The following is a 20,414-nucleotide window of genomic DNA, read 5'->3' as shown; positions in this document are numbered from 1 at the left end:
CGTGTGCACCCTTGCCATTTTCAAAATGGTCAAGAAAAGACGTTGCGACTGGTGTCGGTGCAAGGGAACGTACCTGGCAAGCTCGCAATGGCATGCGCCACCCACACGAGCAACGACACGCTTAGCGGCCGAAAGATCTGGGTATGATGTAATGACTGGTCAAATGTTTCTCATGTTTTTTTCGCATTTTAGATATGTCTTCAAGGAAAACAAACGTGATGTCCAGATTCATGGGATAAAAACACTAAAATTCACCTACAACTCGTTTTTTTTCTTCTTTTTTTTTATCAAGGTTTTTTTTTTTTTTGCTTTTTTTTAAAGCTTTTTTTAGATGGAACTATACCTGGTCAAAGAGCTGAAAATGGTGGGACTTTTCTGCAACTACTGCCTTGTGCTTTTGCCAGAATGGACACCTTGGTGACCTAAAATGCCCCTTTACTTCTTCCGCTTCACCCTGCGATGGATCGCGGCAGGTGCTACGAGCCATTGCAGTCGATCCAGTGCTGGCGCGGGTGTCCGTGACCTTGAGGAGCGGCACAGCGATACATGGTGCGCACGGTTGCGTGATACGTTCATGGCACTATAATGGTTTGTAGCCTTTGCTGCAGTCCATTGCAAGGTGTAAGAAAACAGTATAGGCCGTCCTGTGCAAGAAAAGTGATAATTTTTATGTTTGATGTTCAGCATGCAAAATTGAGTACACCGACAGTTTAGTGATGCATGCCCACCTCCCAATTACGTCTGCGGAAAGTAGTGTGCACACATACTAGTGTGCAAAAACCCAATTTAAATTCACCCAACCAACCATACACTACAATAATACATTCTATTCTAAACGCTAATAAATGATGTTGCAATGCTGCACGAACGTCTTGGACCCGTGGCGCTGCCAAGCAAGATCAATCTGCATTGTGAACGCAGTTCACTAAGAGGTGAAAATGGTGCTCATGTTTATGTAATCTGTGCTTGGGTATGAAACTAACACTTCTTTGCAAAAGCCTGAGCATGCTCCACTTAAGTGTGCCTTAGGGCCAATCACCTAAAAAGCTGTCCTTCAAAGTCAAAGCAGGTGTGCCTGAATTGAAATACAAGCAGATACAAGCAACCCAAAACATCAAATGTCACACAAGTGGATGAAATAGAAACATGGATGAATGGAAGGAAGAATATGACTGAACTCTTCGAATCGGGCAGCACCTAGCGCCACCGAGGCAGTGTTGTCGCCATCTTCTGGGGGATGACTTAAGTGACCAAGCACATTCATCTGTTCTGGTTCACAAACATATGCAACTCTGTTCATATGCGTTACAAAAATACAGCGCTTCAAACAGATTTCAGACCTTTCGACATGATAGCACACAAATCCACTCTTGGCAGATTGACGCTGTTATTTATCATGGAGATGCGTTTCGCCACCAGAGTTGGAAGTAAAGATATTCGGCAGAAATCTGCTTGGTTGGGTGAGAATTAAAGTCCGAACAATATAGCTGTAACCAAAACTTCTAAGGAAACCCAGCGTTTCAAAACCAACTCGGTTTCTTCTTTAAGCCCCGCACTTACTCAATGTTTGCTGACATGATTAGTGTATTTGGATTCGAACAATATGTTAAAAAACCGACACGAGGGAATTCTGTCTTGGATTTGATTCTATGCAAATTATCCTGGTGTTGTATCCGAGGTCACTATACTTCCCGGCATAAGTGATCACTGCGCGGTTGTTGCTAAGCTCTCTGAGCCCGGAACGTGAAAGCTAGCGGAGTGCTCACGGAAAGTATTTTTGTACGACAAAGGTAATTATGGCGTGATCGATGCAGAGCTTGAATCCTATTTTTATACATTCAGTCATCTATCGGAGAATAGTGAAGTACTAGAGCTTGCGGAGGTGTATATTCCATCAAAACAAATTAGGAAGCGTAAAAAAAATAAACCTTGGTTTAATGTAAAAAATCCCCACACTTGTAGGTAAAGCGAGATATGCTTACAAAAAACTTTCTAAAAGTTGGTCAGTCCAAACTGAGCAAAAGTACAAGGAAATCAATAAGCTTCTCAAATTGCAAATAAAACTAAACAAAAAAGTGTTTTTTGACAAGTTTCACGAAAATCCAAAAAGAAACCCTAAAGAATTCTGGAAGTTTGTTAACACGAACAGAAAGGATGACACTTCTATCCATGCGTTGACAGTTGATGGTGGTACAGTGGTGTCTGATAATGCGAAGGTTGAATGTTTTAACTCGCATTTTAAGTCGGTATTTTTGGAAGACTCTCGGCATCTGGTATCTTCAGTGACTTACCAAACGCAGCAAAGCGTAATGCGCAGCATTACAGTCGACATGAACGGTATCGTGAAGTTGCTGCGCGGAATTGATGCAACCGAGGCCGTCGGACCTGATGGCATTTCCTCTGTTATTTTTCTTTAATGCAGTGAATCTATAGACCGACACGCTATTCACGAGCTCCTTTGCCCACACCAGGTGTGGGCATTGCACATGCGCAGAAACCAAATTCGGGAGAAGTGAAGCGTCTGCGCATGAGCAGCGACGTCGACAGCGCCATCACAGCTGCGTGACGTCGGGGCCGCGTGCTGGTCTGTAGCGCATTAGCTTTTTGTTATGTTCAGTGAATCTTTAAAGACTGGGATGGTTCCAATGAATTGGAAAATGGCAAACGTTACACCAGTTTTTAAATCGGGATCTAAAGCCAGTGATGAAAATTATTGCCCTATTTCGTTCATTGATCTCATGTAAGTTGTTTGAACACATTATTTATTTTAGTAACCTTTACTCGTTCCTCGATTCAGAACACTTCTTTTCCCCCTCACAGCATGGTTTTCGAAGCAGCTACTCTTGCAACACCCAGCTGGTAGAATTTTATAATCATATATCAGATCGCTAGACAGCAGGAAATATGTCGACTGTGTGTTCTTAGACTTTCAAAAGGCATTTGACACGGTCCCACATCAGTTATTATTGAATAAATTGGCTTTGCTAAACAATTTCCTAAACATATATTCAAACGTCCTAAACTGGATACGAAATTATTTAGAAGGCCGAGAGCAGCATGTTGTCTTAAACGGTACAGTATCAACGCCAACTCGGGGTACGTTGGGTGGGCCACGAGGGAGTGTCTTGGGGCCTTTACTTTTTCTGATATATATCAATGACATCACCGAAAATATACAGTCTCATATTAAACTGTTCACCAATGACTGCGTATTATACAGTGAAACACGTCAGACGACCTTGCCATATTACAAACCAACAAATATTTTATCTTCTTGGTGCAATCAACAGAAAATGAGCCCAAATTTAAGTAAATGCAAACATTCGTTTCTTGAGAAGTAAGCTGCACGATTCCCAAAGCTACCTAACCAACGGGACCGTTTTATGTACTGTATTCAGAGTATGTTAACCTAGGAGTGCTATTTGCGGATTCCCTAAAATGGAACAGTCATATGAAACATACAATTGGGGAGGCTAGTAAAATGTTTTATTTTATCCGCCGAAATTTTAGATCTGCGTCACGCGCATCAGCCTTCCCCAAGTAAAGGGAACCTGCGAAGCGCTCGCACGAGTACTGGGAAAGGAAGGTATTCTGGTGGCCCACAAGCCCACGTCCTTACTTGGAAGGTTTATGCCAAGATCGAAAGACCATCTACCGAAAGAAAAAGCACAGGGCGTGGTTTAAACCATTCCTTGCCCAGAGTGCCCTGCAACCTACATCGACGAGACGAAGAACTTTCCCGAGCGAATCCGCCAACACAAGAATGACGTGCTGAAGTTTGACAGTGAGCGCAGCACCATCGCCGAACATTGCGATTCCCTAGACCAGGGGTGGCCAAGCTGCGACTCTTTGCGTGTTAAAGTGCGGCTCACAGCTCTCCCCCCCTGCGCCCCCCCCGGCACTTCCCCAAAAGGAGAAATGGGACAAGTTTTAAATCGAAAGATAGGTTGCGGTTTGGTCTTGTGCCACTGCTTTTGACTCGGACAGACTGAAGGTACTGGTTAGAGTTTTGTTTACTGCTCTGGACAAAAGTTTGCTTCCATGCAGCTCTTGGAAATTTCGTGGTTTTGTTTGTGGCTCTTAGGCCGGGTCAGCCTGGCCACCCCTGCCCTAAACCATCGCACTGACTTCGCGAACGCGCATGTGGTTGACACAGAGCCCAATTTCCAAAGAATACTTTTCTTGGAATCGTGGCAATTCCAGCATACGCCAAGAAACCTAAACAGGTGTCTCGGCTTATTGCCCTCTGTGTAACGCACATGGCCTTCGTGACCCGACGAGAAAGCTGAAAAAATTAGTCTCCATAACTAAAAAAGATTTTTTACAAATTTTTAATTTCTTTTTTTGAAGACGAAAAGGTTAGGAGCTGCTGCTGTTCTGCATGCTTTCAGTCACCCTTGAAGAAGAAACCGAGTTGGTTTTGAAACGTCGGGTTTCCTTCCGAGTTTTGGTAGGAGCTACATTTTTCGAATCTATGTAAAGGTACTGAAGCATAGAGAGTAACAAAGCAGAAGACAAAAAATAAGGTAAAATCAGAAGCGCCCTATATTGTGGCTTGCAGTGCCTCCATATTTACACGATTCAGTTCGTACGACATCTCGAGATTGTTGCAGCGAGTTTATGTGGTAATTTTGAACATGCCACAGTTTCAATTGCAATGTTTTATAGTACTCTCACATTCATTTGTTTCATGCAACATGAATTGAACCATCTCATCATCATGCATACACGCATAAAATACCGTTTTCTTTAAAACCGTTTTCTTTTTCTGTGAAGCTCAAACAAGATGTTCACAAACACTGCTTCAGGGATGCAAAATTTTCTATGATTAAAATTGCGTTAGCATTATCTAAAAAGAATTTCCCTGCTTTAGTCGGTCATTGTTTGCCCTAATGACCCATTCTATCTCAACTTCTTTATCATGCATGACAACACACTAATGTTGCACTTACCAGCACTTACTTCTTTGCAATCAATTTCTAAGATTTTCTACTGCTAATATACAGTGGTCAAAATAGTTTGCCATACTGTGTTTCACTAGCGTGAATGTTTGGGTTGCAACCACGGTACTTACACCTCATCTCTAACCGTAACCAAATCATAAGTGTGAAACAATCCAGACCCAGTTTAGCTAAAAAAAAAGACTGAAGCTCTTGCAAAGGCGAGGCTCGTGCCAATATATTTAGGTTTCCTCGTTAACTGTAAACGAACATTTAAAAACAGTATTTTTAACTAAAATTTTTTGTCTAAATTAACAAAACAAAGAGACAAGGGTTGTGGTTTTCTCTTTATAAATACAGACATAAATGCTAGTCTTCGAAAAATCACACTTCTGTGTGCTTTTAAAATGGTGTAAAAGTGGCAACATTCATTCATAAAAGGCGAGCTGGTGATAATGTAGCACACGAGACTGTAATGCGTAAAGATTACGGAATTTTCGACCCGAAGGAAGAGACGACAGTAGGAGAATGTCTCCTATCTTTTCCTTCAACTTAAGTTTCTAAATTTTTCTGCACCACAGTATCGGGTGCTACATTACAATACCATATTTTCCAGGCTATAGTCCACGCCCGATGTATAGTTTGCCAAAGCCAAATTAGGCCGAAAAAGAAAGTTTTTGCTAGTTTGCATTCAGTGCATAGTCTTCCCGCCGTGCACAATCAGCACCCGGTGCTTAGCAGACACGAAAATCTTCTCATAAACGGTGCACCTTCACAAATGTCTGCTTTCTCAGCTCAAAAAAAAAAAGCTTGTATTATACATAAATCATCATTAACAAAATCTGTCTCGTAACGTCATAATGAACAATCTCGAAAAACAAAATTCTTTACAGTCTGCATGCATAGATAGTCCGCACAGCCTAAAATTTCGAGTTCCAAACATGCACAGTCTACAACCATAGCCCGGAAAATATGGTAATTAATTCATTCCCACAAAATGCTGGCCCATAGTTTAAAAAATCACCGAGGGTTAAACCAAACTCGCATTTTCCTTCAACCTTTCTCGGAGCGAAAACTTCCCACAATGGTCGAACGTGCAATGTCGCTCGACGGTTGCAAGTCTCCACAACGTTTACTCAATTGGGGGAAGCAAGTTTTCTTAAGGTTCTGCACTTAGAAATTGCGCAAAAATATTTTTTCGTCGAAATCTAAAAGTTGACGAAACTACTGCGCAATCTCAATCGCCCTAGCTTCCATCCACTACTGTCATCTTACGAAAATAAACGTGCAGCGACCATCAGTTCTTTAAAAAAAAAAAATGTAAAAGTTTTTACTACTAAGCAGTTCAATCTTGGAACTTAAAAATGCATGTTTGCCACCTATATCTCTATGGAGAATTGCAGCGGGTTCGGGTGGGAGCAACAACTCTTGCGCAGCGAGGCCGTAGAACTGGGTTTGCTACGCCATTTGCCCGAAGCCGGCGCAGGCACGTATTTTACACGAGTGCTGCGTCGACGTGTGACCGAGAATCGTGCTCGATCGGTGTAGAAGCGAGCTCAAGCTAAGTGCCGAATATGGGTGACAAGGAAACTCCAGCATTACGGTTTCGCCGCCTAGGAGCTGTTGGTTGAAGTGACGGATACGACGCGACGTGATGGGGAAACTCCTTAAGGCTGGCTCGCGCACTTGCGACCGTCTACGATTGGAGGGGCCGAAAACCGGTTCCGAACCCCTTGCGACTGGTTACAAGATGGTCGCAAGCAGTCACAGGAAACTTAAAAACTGGTTTTTAGCCTTTCCGGTCGTTAAAATCAGTCGCAAGCGTGTGAACCGGCCGTCACCCAATGCTGCAGCTCCCAAACAATGTTCCAACCCAAAACGCGACCAGTGCGACCAGAAAAAGACACATGGCCAGAGTATAAAAGCAGCCGTCCGTTCTCCGTGCCGCCGCGGTTTCGACTCCGTCGCATGGATCGTCAGGAAGCCGTCGCTTTGAGAATGCTTCCTTCGGTCTGTCGGAGCGTCTGCACAGCCCGTCAGGAAGCCCGGCTGGAGTCTGGCAGACGACGCGACGCGATGTGTTGCCGGAGGTGCTCCACGATCTGGACGTTGGACGCGTCGTGGGCCAGGTCCAGGGGGGTCATGCCGTCCTGCGGGCAAGGGGCGACATCTAGAAACGACATTCTTTTGATCTGTCGCCCAAACGTTCCATGTGCAGGACGTATTGGCGACACGTGCGCCAATCTGGGCAGTGTGACGGGATGACGTTGTGTGCAATGCCGCAGTGTCCGCTCGTGGTGTCGCATGACCCGATGTCTCGTAACGTGACACGGGAGTCGCTGACACAACTTGACACACAATGTTACTAGATGGTTGATACCGTGACGTCTTGTGATTCTGACATCATGACCTCGCAGGATGTTAGGAGTTCAGCGTCCCGTTCACGCGAGCTCAAATGGAGCCAGCACTCCCAGTCTGACTAATGTCCTCGACAGCACATGATCCCATTTCCCATTCACCAAGACAAAAAGGCCTCGGAAACCACCCACCCACCTGATTCCTAAGTTCTGGATCGGCACCGGCAGCGATGAGGAGCTTGACAACATTCAGGTGATCAAACAGAGCTGCCGCATGTAGTGCACTTTCCCCATTCTGCATGCGGTGCAACAGAATAACACCAATTAATATGACTACACTTTAGGCATTCGGTGGCAGCTCATGCCATCTAGCTGGCAAATTGTTAATTTTATGTGTTCTTTCGTGTCATTTTATTTTTGACAGAACAGACTGAGGACCTAGGCAAAAAAAAAGTTGAATGGTCTCCTAAAATGGTCCCAGCTCCTAGTTACAATAGCCAACAGAAAAAGAAATACAAACAAAAATAGAGCAACACTCGTGAAAACCAGCAAAGCCGTCGAACTCGTCCTGGACAATTACTGCGCGCCGACAAGCTGAGATAGTAATTGCAGATCATAAGGCGTTTAGTACATACTGCTTAATGGGTTTTCTATATCTGCAAAACAGATTGTTAGCTTGAGCCATTTCAGGTATGGGAAGGTGCCGGTTCATAGTATGTTCAGATCAAGGTATGCAAGTTGTCGAAAGCCCCTCGTCATACTGGAAACTCCTTTTCATGCCCAAACTCCAAGACGTAGGGGACAGTTTCTGCCCACTCCAAAACTGTCTCGCAAGCCGAATAGATGGATGGTGACTCTGAGGTCACGAGAGATAAAAGCCAGCACGGCTTGAGCACGCAGCTTTTGCTGATATGCCAAACAAAAGGCCTTTCGCGACAGATTGACTTGTAGTAGTCAAATTACATTGTTTGCACAGGGTGGTAGCTAAGTACAACTAGCAGTCTGTAAGTAGGTTCGCGGCCTCCTCTGTCGCCTCGTGACGCCACGCAGTCTCGCGCAGAAATGAGCCAGGCGTGTTAGCCACGCGCAATAATGCAAGTCTGTGAACGGCAGAACAATCGGTCCAAAGAGGCCCGACCTTTGGTTCTCTCGATGACAGCCATATACCAACAAGAGGTTTTAGAGACGACCCTTGGGCCTTGTTCGCAACCTTTCGGACAAACTGTCCGAGCGGAGCATCCTTTCGAGTAAGAGAAGAGACAAACCTTGAGGAGGCCGAGCGAGGCACCGCGCTTGACCAGCAGTTCGACCAATCCCGCGTAGCCTTTGTGGGCTGCCTTGAACAGTGGGGTTGCTCCGTCCTGCGATTTGAAAAAACCCGGACCATCTGGATACGTCTTCAAGGCCCAACGAGAAAAGGACCTATCCATGTCGGTACGCCGCAGGACTTTTGACGCTTGCACTTCTGTTATGTGAGATGGTGTCAATCTATGAATGTTGCTGCTTGAGTTAGTGCTGCAGATGCACACATTCCATCACTACTAGTTTCAATAACTGCCTTTTAGTCATGAAAAAATAATAATCTTAATGAAATGACAATTCTTGTGCCCTGCACTACAAACCACAATATAGTTAGCACAAATTCAGAGTGAGAACTTGTTCACACTGTTTAGAAGACACCAGCTGAACAAACCAAGCACACAAATATAAGGAGGACGAGAGAGACGCATTCAACCGCTGGACTACCAGCTGCATCCTCCTTACATTTGTATGCTTGGTTTGTTCAGCTGGTGTCTTCTAAATATGTGTAACCAACGTGCTCAACTCTTTCCCGTGGTTGTTCACACTGCACTCATCAGTGTGGAATATTATTCAAAGCTAAATGTGAATGATAATTTCACCACACTGACAGTATCAAAGTCTACCTAGAACTGTGCAGAAAAACGTGGAAAAACTAGAGGTACGGCGTTGAAGTGTGGTAAGTGTCCATGGCGAAATCTAAGTGGCAAGAGTACTAAAAGCAGCTAATGTTCGCTGCCAGCTTATTACGGTCAGCGGGTCAAACTCACGTGTCTCGTCGAATCCACCTCTGCCCCGTGGGCCAGTAGTTCGGCCACAACCGCCGTGTGGCCCATCTGCGAGGCTATCCACAGTGCTGTGGCACCATCCTGCAAACAACGGTTTTGGGAGCTACTTCTAAAGACAGCTCTGCCGAGATTACGGAAAAATAACAGGCTCAAGAACCAAAGTCTATGTTACACCAGTGATCTGCTTTTATCTGGTAGTTGTTCGGTCGAACACAAAACAATTTTTACACGGTATTTGCTTAGGGCTAAGGGTTTTATAAAGAAAAAAAATGTTCTCTAAAAAAGTGTAACTCAAAAGCACAGTGCAAAAGTGTAATGCAGAAGTGCACCAGGCTAACTCATTGAGAAGTGTTTTCCTGACAAGTAGCTTAGAGGAAAGATTGAATTTGTATATAAAACTGTGAACCCAATTCAAATTTTGCCACTAAATTTAGCTAAGAAATTGAACTGGTGTATAATTGCACGCCAATTTACGTTTCTGCGCTAACTTTAACGTGGAAAAGCTTCCCCCTAAATTTAGCAAGACTCCCAAGCTCACGCATAAACAACCAGCCCAGTTCGAAACACGCTGCATGTTCACTGACTCCCAGCTTGATCTGTAGGATTAAGAAACATAATTGTTTTTTATATTTTACCTTGGTTGTCTAGGATTTAGCAGAGACACTTTACACCCCTTGTGATGCAACCCTGAGGGACAAAATGTTTAATTTAATTCTATTTAGTATCCTCTGGGGCCCAAAGACATTAGAGGGAGAAGTGGACACTAACATAACTACAAAAGCACGAACATTGAAAAGGTAAAAATACAAAATCAGTGCAAAACATTATTAATACTATACTCTGTCTCAGCTATGATGAACTAGGACCCGAAGGCTGGCGGGCAGAGCACTACCTCAAAAAAGCTGACACCCGCATTGCAAAAGAGTGCGCGAGAGAAATTCCGATACGCAGAGTATGAAGACCACCTATATAATGCATATGATTCTCTGTTGTGATAGTGCACTATTTTATATTGGTGAAGTAAAGGTACATGGTATTTAGTTTCATAAACATTCATGCCATATTTCGTAAACATGTCCACTGTTTGGAGAAGTTAGAGGGCCTGCAGGCAACACTGACGAAGTAGTCCTGCTTTAGACATAATAATCCAATCGAATTCAATCTTTGATCAGACTCATTTTCATTTCTTAATGGCCACCGATTCCGATTCTGGGCTCTCTTCGTCCCATCATTTCCAGACGGTATTTAATCCCTTCAGTAGTCTTCAGTAGTAGCATGCTAACGGAGCCACCGCAAGGGTTCGATAAGCAACCGAAGAACTCGCCTCCACATGACGAGTCTTGTCATCCCCATATTTTACCCCTTAACTAGTGATGGGCCAAACTTTTGCTGAATCGAAAATTCGGCGCCGAATCTTGGGATTCTGCAAAGCCAAACTTTTCCAGAACTTTTCTAAAGATTCGGCAAACATACATTGTTACGAGACTTAACACTGATACTTAGTTTTTTTATGGTGAAAACAGGTTTTATGTTATTTTTTTAACTTAAATGCAACACGTAATGCGTATTGACACAGTTTTCACTAAATAAGGTGATATTCTACAAGATAATTTCATCGGTGTTGTTTTTGTGTGTTTACTGGCAAGTTTACACCGACTTCTTACAGAAGTGGTGTGACAACCAAGTTGGGTAGCAGCGACCGCAGTCACAATACGTGAGTTTCGGTTTTGAGGCCTCATCAGCACAAGCCTGCAAGTGTGTGTACATTGTTAAAATGAAAACAATAACACTGCATTCTTACTTTCACTGGTAGTCACCGTTTCATGGACAAAAACTAATGCAACGGTTGCTGAGCCTTCACCAGAAGGGATAACAATATTATTGTAAATATGCATGTTTTTTTTTATTTGAGTCACTTGACGTCAGCTTTACATAGAAATGTGTGTCCCATATTCACAACGTCTCGTTTTTAACCTTTAACATGCCAGTTTCTGGTATTAGGACACACACGGATGTTTAGGAAGATGGGAAGAGTTAGGAATGTCAGATGTGCAATGGTCGAGCATGATAGTTCTGTGTTTAGTTTTATGCAGATACATGAAAACCGCAAAAAAACGCTAATTAAAAAGCAATATTTTGTTTTGGCAGAAACTACTTGTGAGCCGAAGACAAGATTGTTGCAATTGTGAGGCGTGCTTAAATTAACTGTCAGTCTACGTCTCAACTACTCCATTGCATCGCTGGAAAGGTAAAATGAAAATTATGTTATCCAGAATGTACCGAATCATTTGTCACTTGCGCAGTGGACTGCATAAATTACTGGTCGATCTTCTGTTCTTGAGGCAGAAAACACTGAAGAAAACAACACTCACAGAGGCTGAGAAACGCAGTTACAGTGTCTCCCTACTCCACACCTCGCCGTAACCGCTGGTAGTACTACACTTTACGATGGCAAACGCATGGCGTCCATTTGCAATCCATGGCCCCGTCGCGTTCTCGCGCATGCGCAGGCATTTGCCAAATCTTTGCCGAACTTTCCTTCAAAAGTTCGGCAAGTGCCGAACTTTGCTGTATTTGAAGTTTGGCAGATTTGGTCCATCACTAGCCTTAATGAAACTAAGATGGAAAGGATTTTCTACACTTGCTAGAGGTTGAACACAGAGGGGCATGAACACCAAAAGGAAAAACTGTAGAAAAAACAAAATTGCGGCATGCTCTAGAAGCTTTGGAGCATGGTGCATTACATGGAGAACTCGGTGTCATGCTAGGGAAATAATGCCACGCAAGAGAAGTGTCGCCCAGCTCTTCGCAGCAATTGGCCATTGCCACCTACCGTTCGTTTGACGTTGATGTCGGCGCCGTGAGAAATCAGGTAAGAAACCAGCTTGAGGTGTCCGTTCTGAGCTGCCACAAACAGGGGCGTAGCGCGGTCCTGTAGGAGGAAGACGTGACAATAGACCCAAATGGGTTCCAGGTTTTTCCACGGGCAGGAAAACCGTTGGTCAGAAGTGTACAAATAGCAAATTTTTGACCACGAGAATAATTTTTTATAATAATGTTCTACATTTAAAGCGAAGCTAAAGAGGTTCCTGAAAAAAGAAAAGAAAGGAGTTAGAGGTGAATTCTAGAGCACTTCTATCGTGAATTTGGATGTCATGTTCCTTTTTCTCAAAGATGTAAGTAAACGCGAGAAAACACGAAAAACCTCTGACCAGTCGCTATGTCGTACCAGGATCTTTTCGCCGCCAAGCGCACGTTGCTCATGTGGTTAGTGCGTGCAATTGCAAGCTTGCCAGGTATATATATCTTTTCGCCGCCAAGCGGAAGTTGCTTATGTGGGTAGTGCGTGCAATTGCAAGCTTGCCAGGTATATTCCACCGCATTGACACCAGTCATGACGTCTTTTTCTTAGCGTTTTGAAAGCAGCAAGAGTGCGCGTGCATAGCTTCGATAGGCGCTGAAGTTGCGTGAGAGTGGAGATTCCGAAAACACCCGATATGACGTCATGCTTCGGAAAGAAGGGGCCTAAGCGGTGCTTTGAATATGAATTTTTGCGGGCTCCGTGCATCAAATTAATAAATGATCTTGATATTCGTGATCTAGAGGCCAAATGAAGACGAGTCCCAGCAAAGGTGATACCGGCGGATCGAATGTGAATGGCGAATCGTCCGAAATCTAGTGCTGAAAATCTTAAAACATTTGCTGGTCATTGCCTGGCTAAGACGAGCTTGATAACAAACTCCGATTTGTCCATTATTTCTCACAGAAAATCGCGACGGCCTTTTGACTGCTTCGGACGCTGGGTGAAACAGGATTGAGCTGACCATGTGCTTATGTTCATACAACATCTGACATCAGGCATGTAGCCAGGGGGGGGGGGGGGGGGGGGGGGATTCATGGGGCCCGGGCCTGAGCCCCCCCCCCCCCCCCAAAAAAAAAAAAAAAATCTTCCATTTTGCTGGGGCCTTCTCTCCCCCCTCCCCCTCATACAGCATTTTGTCATGGGCGGGCCCCCCCCTGAAACAAAATCCTGGCTACGTGCCTGTCTGACATCACAACAAGATGGCAGCCAGTAAAGGTGAAGGATAGTTTTGGTTCCGGTTATATCATATTTCTAGTATAATTAAAACTCATTTAAATATTTTTTGGAAATTTACTAGCTGCTCTTGGCCAGGTTTCTTGTTGCTCTTTCAAAAAATGTTTGCTAGTTGAAATTGTTCAAATTGATGCCAGAGCTCCCCTTTAACTGGGGCTTCCACGACCAAAAAATATTGGCAAAATAGAGACTTTTTTTGTTCCCATTTTGCCATTATTTTGTGATGCCACACATAGCTGCCAAACATTTTTTGATCTGCCATCTATGCGTCGGTTTCTAAAGCAAAATTATTTATAATACTTGCGGATTGATGGCGCTTCCTTTCGTGCAATAAAAACAAAGAGTGTTTAAAGATGCGCGGTCTAAATTGTCGCGCATTTAAAGACAGGGCTATCCAGGAGGCTTTGGAAGAGATGGTAAATAACATAACCTAACAAAAATTTGCAAAGGCACTTTGATTATGATTTTATGTTTTGTCTCTGCCCTAGTCTTGTGTTCTCCTTGCTGGTCGGTCACTTTAGGAGTGTACAGTCCCCAACTTGAGACGCTTCGAGTAGGAGAGGGTGCACGCACCGCCATCTGCGTGTGGATGCTGGCTCCGGACTTGACTAGCTCCTCCACCACGTCAAGGTGGTTGCACTGGCAGGCCACCAGCAGCGGAGTTCCACCATCCTGCAGCGAAAATCGCCGGTCTCTAACAGCGGCACCGACTGCAGACACACACCAGCTACCAAAATCTGTACAGTCGGGGTCAGTTTGCACACTTGCGTCTGCTTACAACCGAGTTTTTGTCACCTCTTAAGGTGACACACACCGTAAGGTGCACATATTTGTGACTCTTCAGGACCGAGTGCCTTAAAACACCTTAAAATCTCTCGCGACAAGAGAACACACTGGCATGCCAATGCCACCCCGGAACTGCATTTCATTAGAGCAGAAGTTTTGCGGTATTTGCGAGGTCAAATGTATGTACCGCCTAGGGGGGAAAAAAAAAGTATTAACAACGTTGTCGATAGTCTTCTTGATCTCGCAACGAAAAAATGATGCGCGAGAAAGAAAAGCAGCAAATATACAGAAATTGCGAGTGTTCCATGGCTACTGCTGGAGATCGCAAGGGGTTTCGACGCACGCGGTTGTAAGCGGTTGGAAGTGTGGGAGAGGGCCTTTGGGCTCTTGGAACGCGTCTATGACTGGTACGCTCGCCACATTTTCATCTCCCTTCGTGGTTTGCCTGGCGACGTCACAATCGAGGGCCGCCGAGGATCGTCGCCATTCTATAGTGCTGTAAAGGCACCAGAGGTGGGTGCGACATACGACTGTTCTGCCGTAGCGCGCTCTTGGACTGGCCGGTTGACAGAGGTCCCGGTAGCTGTGGACTGGGACGCCGCAGAGTTGTATTGAAATAGACAGAGTGAAAAAAAAGGCAAGGTGAGCCTCCTTCCACTAGTCCCTGTCCTTCTGCGCCACACTTATTTCAGTACGTGAAGCCAGAGGCATTAATGACCGTTCGTCTGTTATTCTGTTGCTTCTTCAACGAAAACGAACTGCCAGGACCGTGACAATCTGCAATGTTCCTTGGCTACTCCCGCGACGTATTTGTCGATTAACCCACAATTAACTTATCGTCATCCGTACAAAACTGTACATATACTGAGGCCAGACCGCGACCACTGGCTCGACAAGATCCAGTTCTCTGCTCACTTATCGAACGGCACGGTTTCGGGGATGCTTCGACGAGTTGACGGTATAGGACCCTACACACACCAGCCAGAAACACGTTCCAGGTACCGGGTTTTGTGTATTCTTAAAATTGGGACGAGAGCGGGGCAATGGCAAAGTAGGGACCGACACCGTACTTGTTCCAGGCAGCCTGGCTTCCTATGGCAACCCCCCAACAAGAAGACAGAACTCTATGATTTTTTTTCCCCTTTCCTCACCAGCGAGTCTTACAGTCTGGTTCCCACAGAGCACCAACACTCAAACGTGAATCGAGTCCTCTTCAGCCGACTCACCACGCTCGCTGCGTCGACAGGTGCATAGTGCTCTAGCAGAAGCTTGACAATGTCCAGGTACCCTCCTTGTGCCGCAAAGAAGAGAGCCGTGGTTCCCGTCTGAAATAGAGACAACGAAGAGTGCGACAAAACTTGTTTTGTCGTTGCGACAGTTAACCACGAAACAAGATTGTGACTTGGAGCTCATTACTGTTTAGGATTCACCGGCGTCAGAGTTCTTCCATACACCACTGGACATGAAACTTCTCTGTAACAATATATTCACCGGCGTCAGAGTTCTTCCATACACCACTGGACATGAAACTTCTCTGTAACATTATACGAAAGCTTGGTATGCGACACCGCGCAGCGCTAGCATCGACACGGGGGCTAGGAGCTGCCAATCTAGCCTGCACTGCCGAGTGTCTGGCAACCCACACATGTAGGAATTTCTAACCTACTCTGAACGATCCACCTACAAATCAAGATGACATGTCATCGCACTGACAGTGTTTCTCGTTAACGTAAGCGTCTTCAGCTCTGTACACTCAACTTCTCTATCTTATATATATATATTTAAAACGGTCTACGTAATAAGATAAGTTTTATTTCTTTTTTTTTTTTTTTTCTAAAAATGACCTGTCAACACCCCCCTCACCGTAAAAATTCAGCACCATCTAGTAGAGGCAGTGCAAACCAGTATGCTTAATTGTCTATCTCTCCTTCGCTTGCAAAAACATTGTTTTCCTTAAAGATTGAAAAAAAAAAAAAGCTTACTTGTAAGTTATCTTGTTAAAGACCAATAAGGAATGACTAGTGCTTGCACACAGCGATCGAATACAGGCATAACAAAATTTCACCGTACGAGAAATTGTTTTTTGAACTACTTCTAATTGCAAATCTCGGGTGGTTCACCGAAGGCGGAGCGGCCAAACGAAAATGCTCCTCTGGGGACTGTCGCACCCCTGGCAGCAGCTACCAACTCTGCACCAAACTTTGGCCGAAGTTCCATGAGCAGCAGGGACTTGAAGAACTCTGCTAGTGCAGTGGCGTCACTAGGGTCAGCAGCACCCGGGGCGACAGCCCGCTGGCCCCCCCCCCCCCCCCTTTTGTGGCCAGCAGCAACTTATTCCCTTGTCCCTTCTCACCCCTCACCCCCCCCCCCCCCCCCCCCCCCCCCCCCCCCGCACTCCCCTTGTGACGCCACTGTGCTGGTGGGCTTGTGTCACATGACAGAATGTGCAAATTGGGAAGTTGGAGTGCAATGGTACCATTTTATGGTCCCTCTACCTAAGTGGGGCGTACTTACCACCCTCTTTGCAGCGGGACTTGCACTCTGCTCAAGCAATTCCTTGGCACACTCAAAGTTGTTGTTGGCACAGGCAAGGATGAGTGCAGTCGTCCCTTCCTTAAATGAAAAATGGCACCACTCCAGGTCAACAACCCCATGAAGTTCTAAAAATACAAACCACGAATAACAACTGGTGTCCGAGAAATGCCGGGTGTGGAAAAAAAAATGGAATCTGCAGTGTGTTAAAAATTAACTCGTGGTTCTTCAGCTGGGGATATGAACATCTTATGGCTCAGTGCTGCTGGCTTCGTTCGAATGCTTTAAAAATAATCTGCAGGCGGACCCCATTAGGTATGTTTCACTCTGCGAAGATCTTGGCAACGTCTCTGTATCAAAAATAGTTTAAAAGTGGTAAATGCCATCTGCATGGCAGATTATTGTACGATACTGATTAATGCTGCTGGCAGGGCTGTTTTAATACCAGAACCACATCACAACTCGACAAGTTGATTCAAAGCAAACACACAAAGAGACCGCCTTTGCTGACGATTCAATGAATGTGAGTGTTATGAGTTTCTTAAAATTAAAGGGCACATATGAAGCCCTGGGTAACCGTGGGGCATGAAGATTAATCTGCTGTTATAGCGGCCAGGTATTGCAGTCAACAAACTTGACAAGGTGTGTATCTGATAGAAACATCAACACTCAGCTGTCACATGAACGTTGATGCCAATAAACTGAGGTTTACATAAATGCAAACGAAGCTCCAATAGTGCACGGCTCAAACAAAACTTTACACGCACCTTAAGAAAAAAAAAAAAAGAAAAAAAAATAGCAATTATTTTATTTTTGCGGCGACTAGTACACGGACGATAATTATGAAAAGAACGGGACGCCCTGCTCCATTTACCCTTCATCAAAGTAGCACGCCTGCATTCCAAAAACCAGCCCGAAAAAAAAAAACAAAAAAAAAAAAACAGGCAATATCGAGCACGATTGTTTGATGCATCACTCCAGCTACGCGTTCCTGCCTCTTTTAGCAAAAAAACCGTTTAAAAAAGAATCTTTAAAAGAAACATTTTGAACTGGTCTCAACGTCGCTGTGCACCGACCCAATTTAAACGACCGCACGCGAAAAAACGACGACGTCCGAACTGACCTGATCCTTGCAGTCGACATAGACTTTGCCGCTGTCCAGCACATTGATGAGCAAGGCGACATTGCCCTGCAGTGCTGCCAGGTGTAGCAACTGGGCCGAAGGCGTCTCCTTCTGCAACGTGAAGTAGGTAAAGTTCGTGCCTGCGAGGCCCTGAAAAGGCATCTTCATCTGGATGCGGGATTTTTTTCAACAGCTCGGCCCTTCCAGGAGGTTTCACTTGGACGTCAGTGGACGCGGTTTGTCCGATACGATTCTGTCGCGCTTAGGCTGAAACCGGTGCTGCATTGTCGCGTTTAGGCGGTGATAAACACTTGAGATCGGAGTCAACTTCAACCTGGCTTAATTTGATTAGAAAACCGACACCATCGAGGAACACCCGTCAAGAACACCGCAGACTTTAGGGCCCCTCTACCACCAGCAACCTCCCGATGCGTTCCATTATTCGGACACCCTAAACTGCTGTTACTACCACGTGATATTACGGGATGACTCTTACTAACTCTACTTCTGTACAGTGATGACGTCACGCTTTAGTTGGCGACAACTAAGAGTCAAAATGTAGTCTTAGTGGTTAAAAAAAGCCGAATAAACGAACGCATTTTTATTTGCAGACGCGGGAAGTTGCGCAAGGGAAGTGACGTCCGAGGCGCATCAAATTTGTGGTTTTGGTTTTTGCGGTTTTTGCGTGCTGTCAGATTCCGGTTTAGCGAGTCGTGCCGGCGGTTGACGGGCGGCGATTTATGGGCGTACTAAATCAGGTACTGGTACGTGTGGTACAATGCGAGGTCATTCTTTCAATACGGTCATATTTTACCACCTGGGTTCATAAACGGAAGTCAATTAAGGCTGTGTATGGGTATTTGTATATGCCTGTAATAATACCCACGACGAAGCAATCGACTCGAGGGCAATGCTCTATTTTCAGAATAACATCGACTAAATCAAATACAAGGTCAACTTATAGTCCGACGCCAGTTTGCTACACTTGATTCTAGTCTGTGGTTCTAGTCTGTTGAGAAACACACACACACGTAAAAAAGCCTAAAAGTAAATATTCTAAAGCATGCTTTTCCGCACTGCTTCGAAGTGTTAGGTGATGCAGACTTCACTAATGCAGTTTTCGTTTTCAAAGCATGTTTGATGCGTTATGCGGTTTGTGATTATCAATGTCAGTAGTCAATATACATATACATTTTAAAAGAATGATAGTCGTTTCGACATACTAAAATCGCATATATTTACTGGCAAAACACAATCCCCCAATATGCTAAAAAAAAAGGTATCAAAGTTCAAGGGGAGGGAAAAAAAAACCAATAATAAATAACGCAATAAACACACATGCACAGTCGCGAAAACCAGAGCTTATTTCGACCACAATAAGCGCGAACCATACTTGTTTACTCAATTTGAAGTGAGTAATGATGCATACAAACTGTCAAATTAATTAAGAGTACAACGTTTCTGAGACTTTGATGGTGACCAGAGCAAGAGGCATATCTGAAGCCAAAAGCTCAATCCGTATAAAACATCGATAGTTGTTCCATCCTTTTTTTGTTCGGGCCTTAATAATACTAATATCAACAACAAATAACGCAATTTTCACAGCACTGAATCTCGATAAGTGACTTCATTATAAGTGCCTCACGCAGCGTATTCCACATATCCAAATAAACTCCAACATCACAAAGTCGACGACGCAACACACCGCGCGCCGTGCATGCGCAAAGATCATCTTCGGCGAAAGATCAACGCAAAAACGAAGAAGAAAAAAGATCATCCCGCGTTCAAAATAGACTTTCGGAAGCGCACATCGGGACAAACGGACATCAAAATGAATCCTCACCCGAAGAGCCATCTTTCATCCGAGGAATGAACCTTGATTTCACGATTGACGAACGTTTTTTTGGTGAGAGTACCAAGCGATGACAATGCAGCGATTATCCAGTATTCCTCAGCCTCGGAAGCGTCGGACGGAGAACACCGCCGCCATCACGAAGCAGACGAGACGACGCCAGCGCCGGAGCAGCGCCGGTGGCCGCTTTGGATGATGCGCTGGGTGCTGCTACGAAGAGAACTTCTTCCTCCTACTACGCATGCGCTTGGCTCTGCGCACGCGTAATAAAAGAAACTATTGCTAACGCATGCGCACAGAGAGGCGCACGTCGCTCTCCAGATATCACGGTGGCATTCGTCTGCGTTCCCATGACAACAAGTCGTAACAGACGAGTTTGGGCTTTTTGGTTTGGGCGTCGTCTGCTGTTCGGCTCCGCTAAAAAAATGGGGATCAAGTTGAGGGTTTGGCGTTCAATCGTGACACGTTTGCCCTCGTATTTTGCTTCCAATTATTCTTGAAACACGGCTAGAAATCCCAGCGGGTACTCGCGTAATATTTACGCGGGAAAGAATCCCAAAGAGAAGGAAAACGAAGATGGGTATCTTGGGGGACGGCGCAGGCGTCCTGTTGCAAGAAGGATGATGACAGTTAACACGGCT

At 44.8% G+C, this 20,414-nt stretch overlaps 1 protein-coding gene across 2 annotated transcripts; it reads right to left on the bottom strand.

Annotated features, from left to right (window-relative positions):
* Positions 1 to 271: 271 nt before the first annotated feature.
* Positions 272 to 19,959, bottom strand: LOC8039805 (ankyrin repeat domain-containing protein 29). 2 transcript variants are annotated; one of them, XM_042286817.1, is made up of 10 exons: positions 19,765 to 19,959; positions 17,922 to 18,032; positions 16,781 to 16,879; positions 15,493 to 15,591; positions 14,054 to 14,152; positions 12,218 to 12,316; positions 9,367 to 9,465; positions 8,563 to 8,658; positions 7,494 to 7,592; positions 272 to 7,090 (listed from the first exon to the last, which is right to left on the bottom strand). In XM_042286817.1, exons 1-10 carry the CDS (start codon positions 19,774 to 19,776, stop codon positions 6,977 to 6,979), a joined length of 927 nt encoding a protein of 308 aa, XP_042142751.1. In that variant the 5' UTR covers positions 19,777 to 19,959; the 3' UTR covers positions 272 to 6,976. The 2 variants fall into 2 exon arrangements, with proteins under 2 accessions (XP_042142751.1, XP_042142750.1); XM_042286816.1 differs by lacking the exon at positions 19,765 to 19,959 and having other exon boundaries at positions 17,922 to 18,374.
* Between the last annotated feature and the right edge of the window lie 455 nt (positions 19,960 to 20,414).

The sequence above is a fragment of the Ixodes scapularis genome, unplaced genomic scaffold (assembly GCF_016920785.2).
Source record: "Ixodes scapularis isolate PalLabHiFi unplaced genomic scaffold, ASM1692078v2 PGA_scaffold8__174_contigs__length_109621045, whole genome shotgun sequence".
NCBI classification, from domain to species: Eukaryota; Metazoa; Arthropoda; class Arachnida; order Ixodida; family Ixodidae; genus Ixodes; species Ixodes scapularis.
This window is presented reverse-complemented; position numbering and strand designations above follow the sequence as displayed.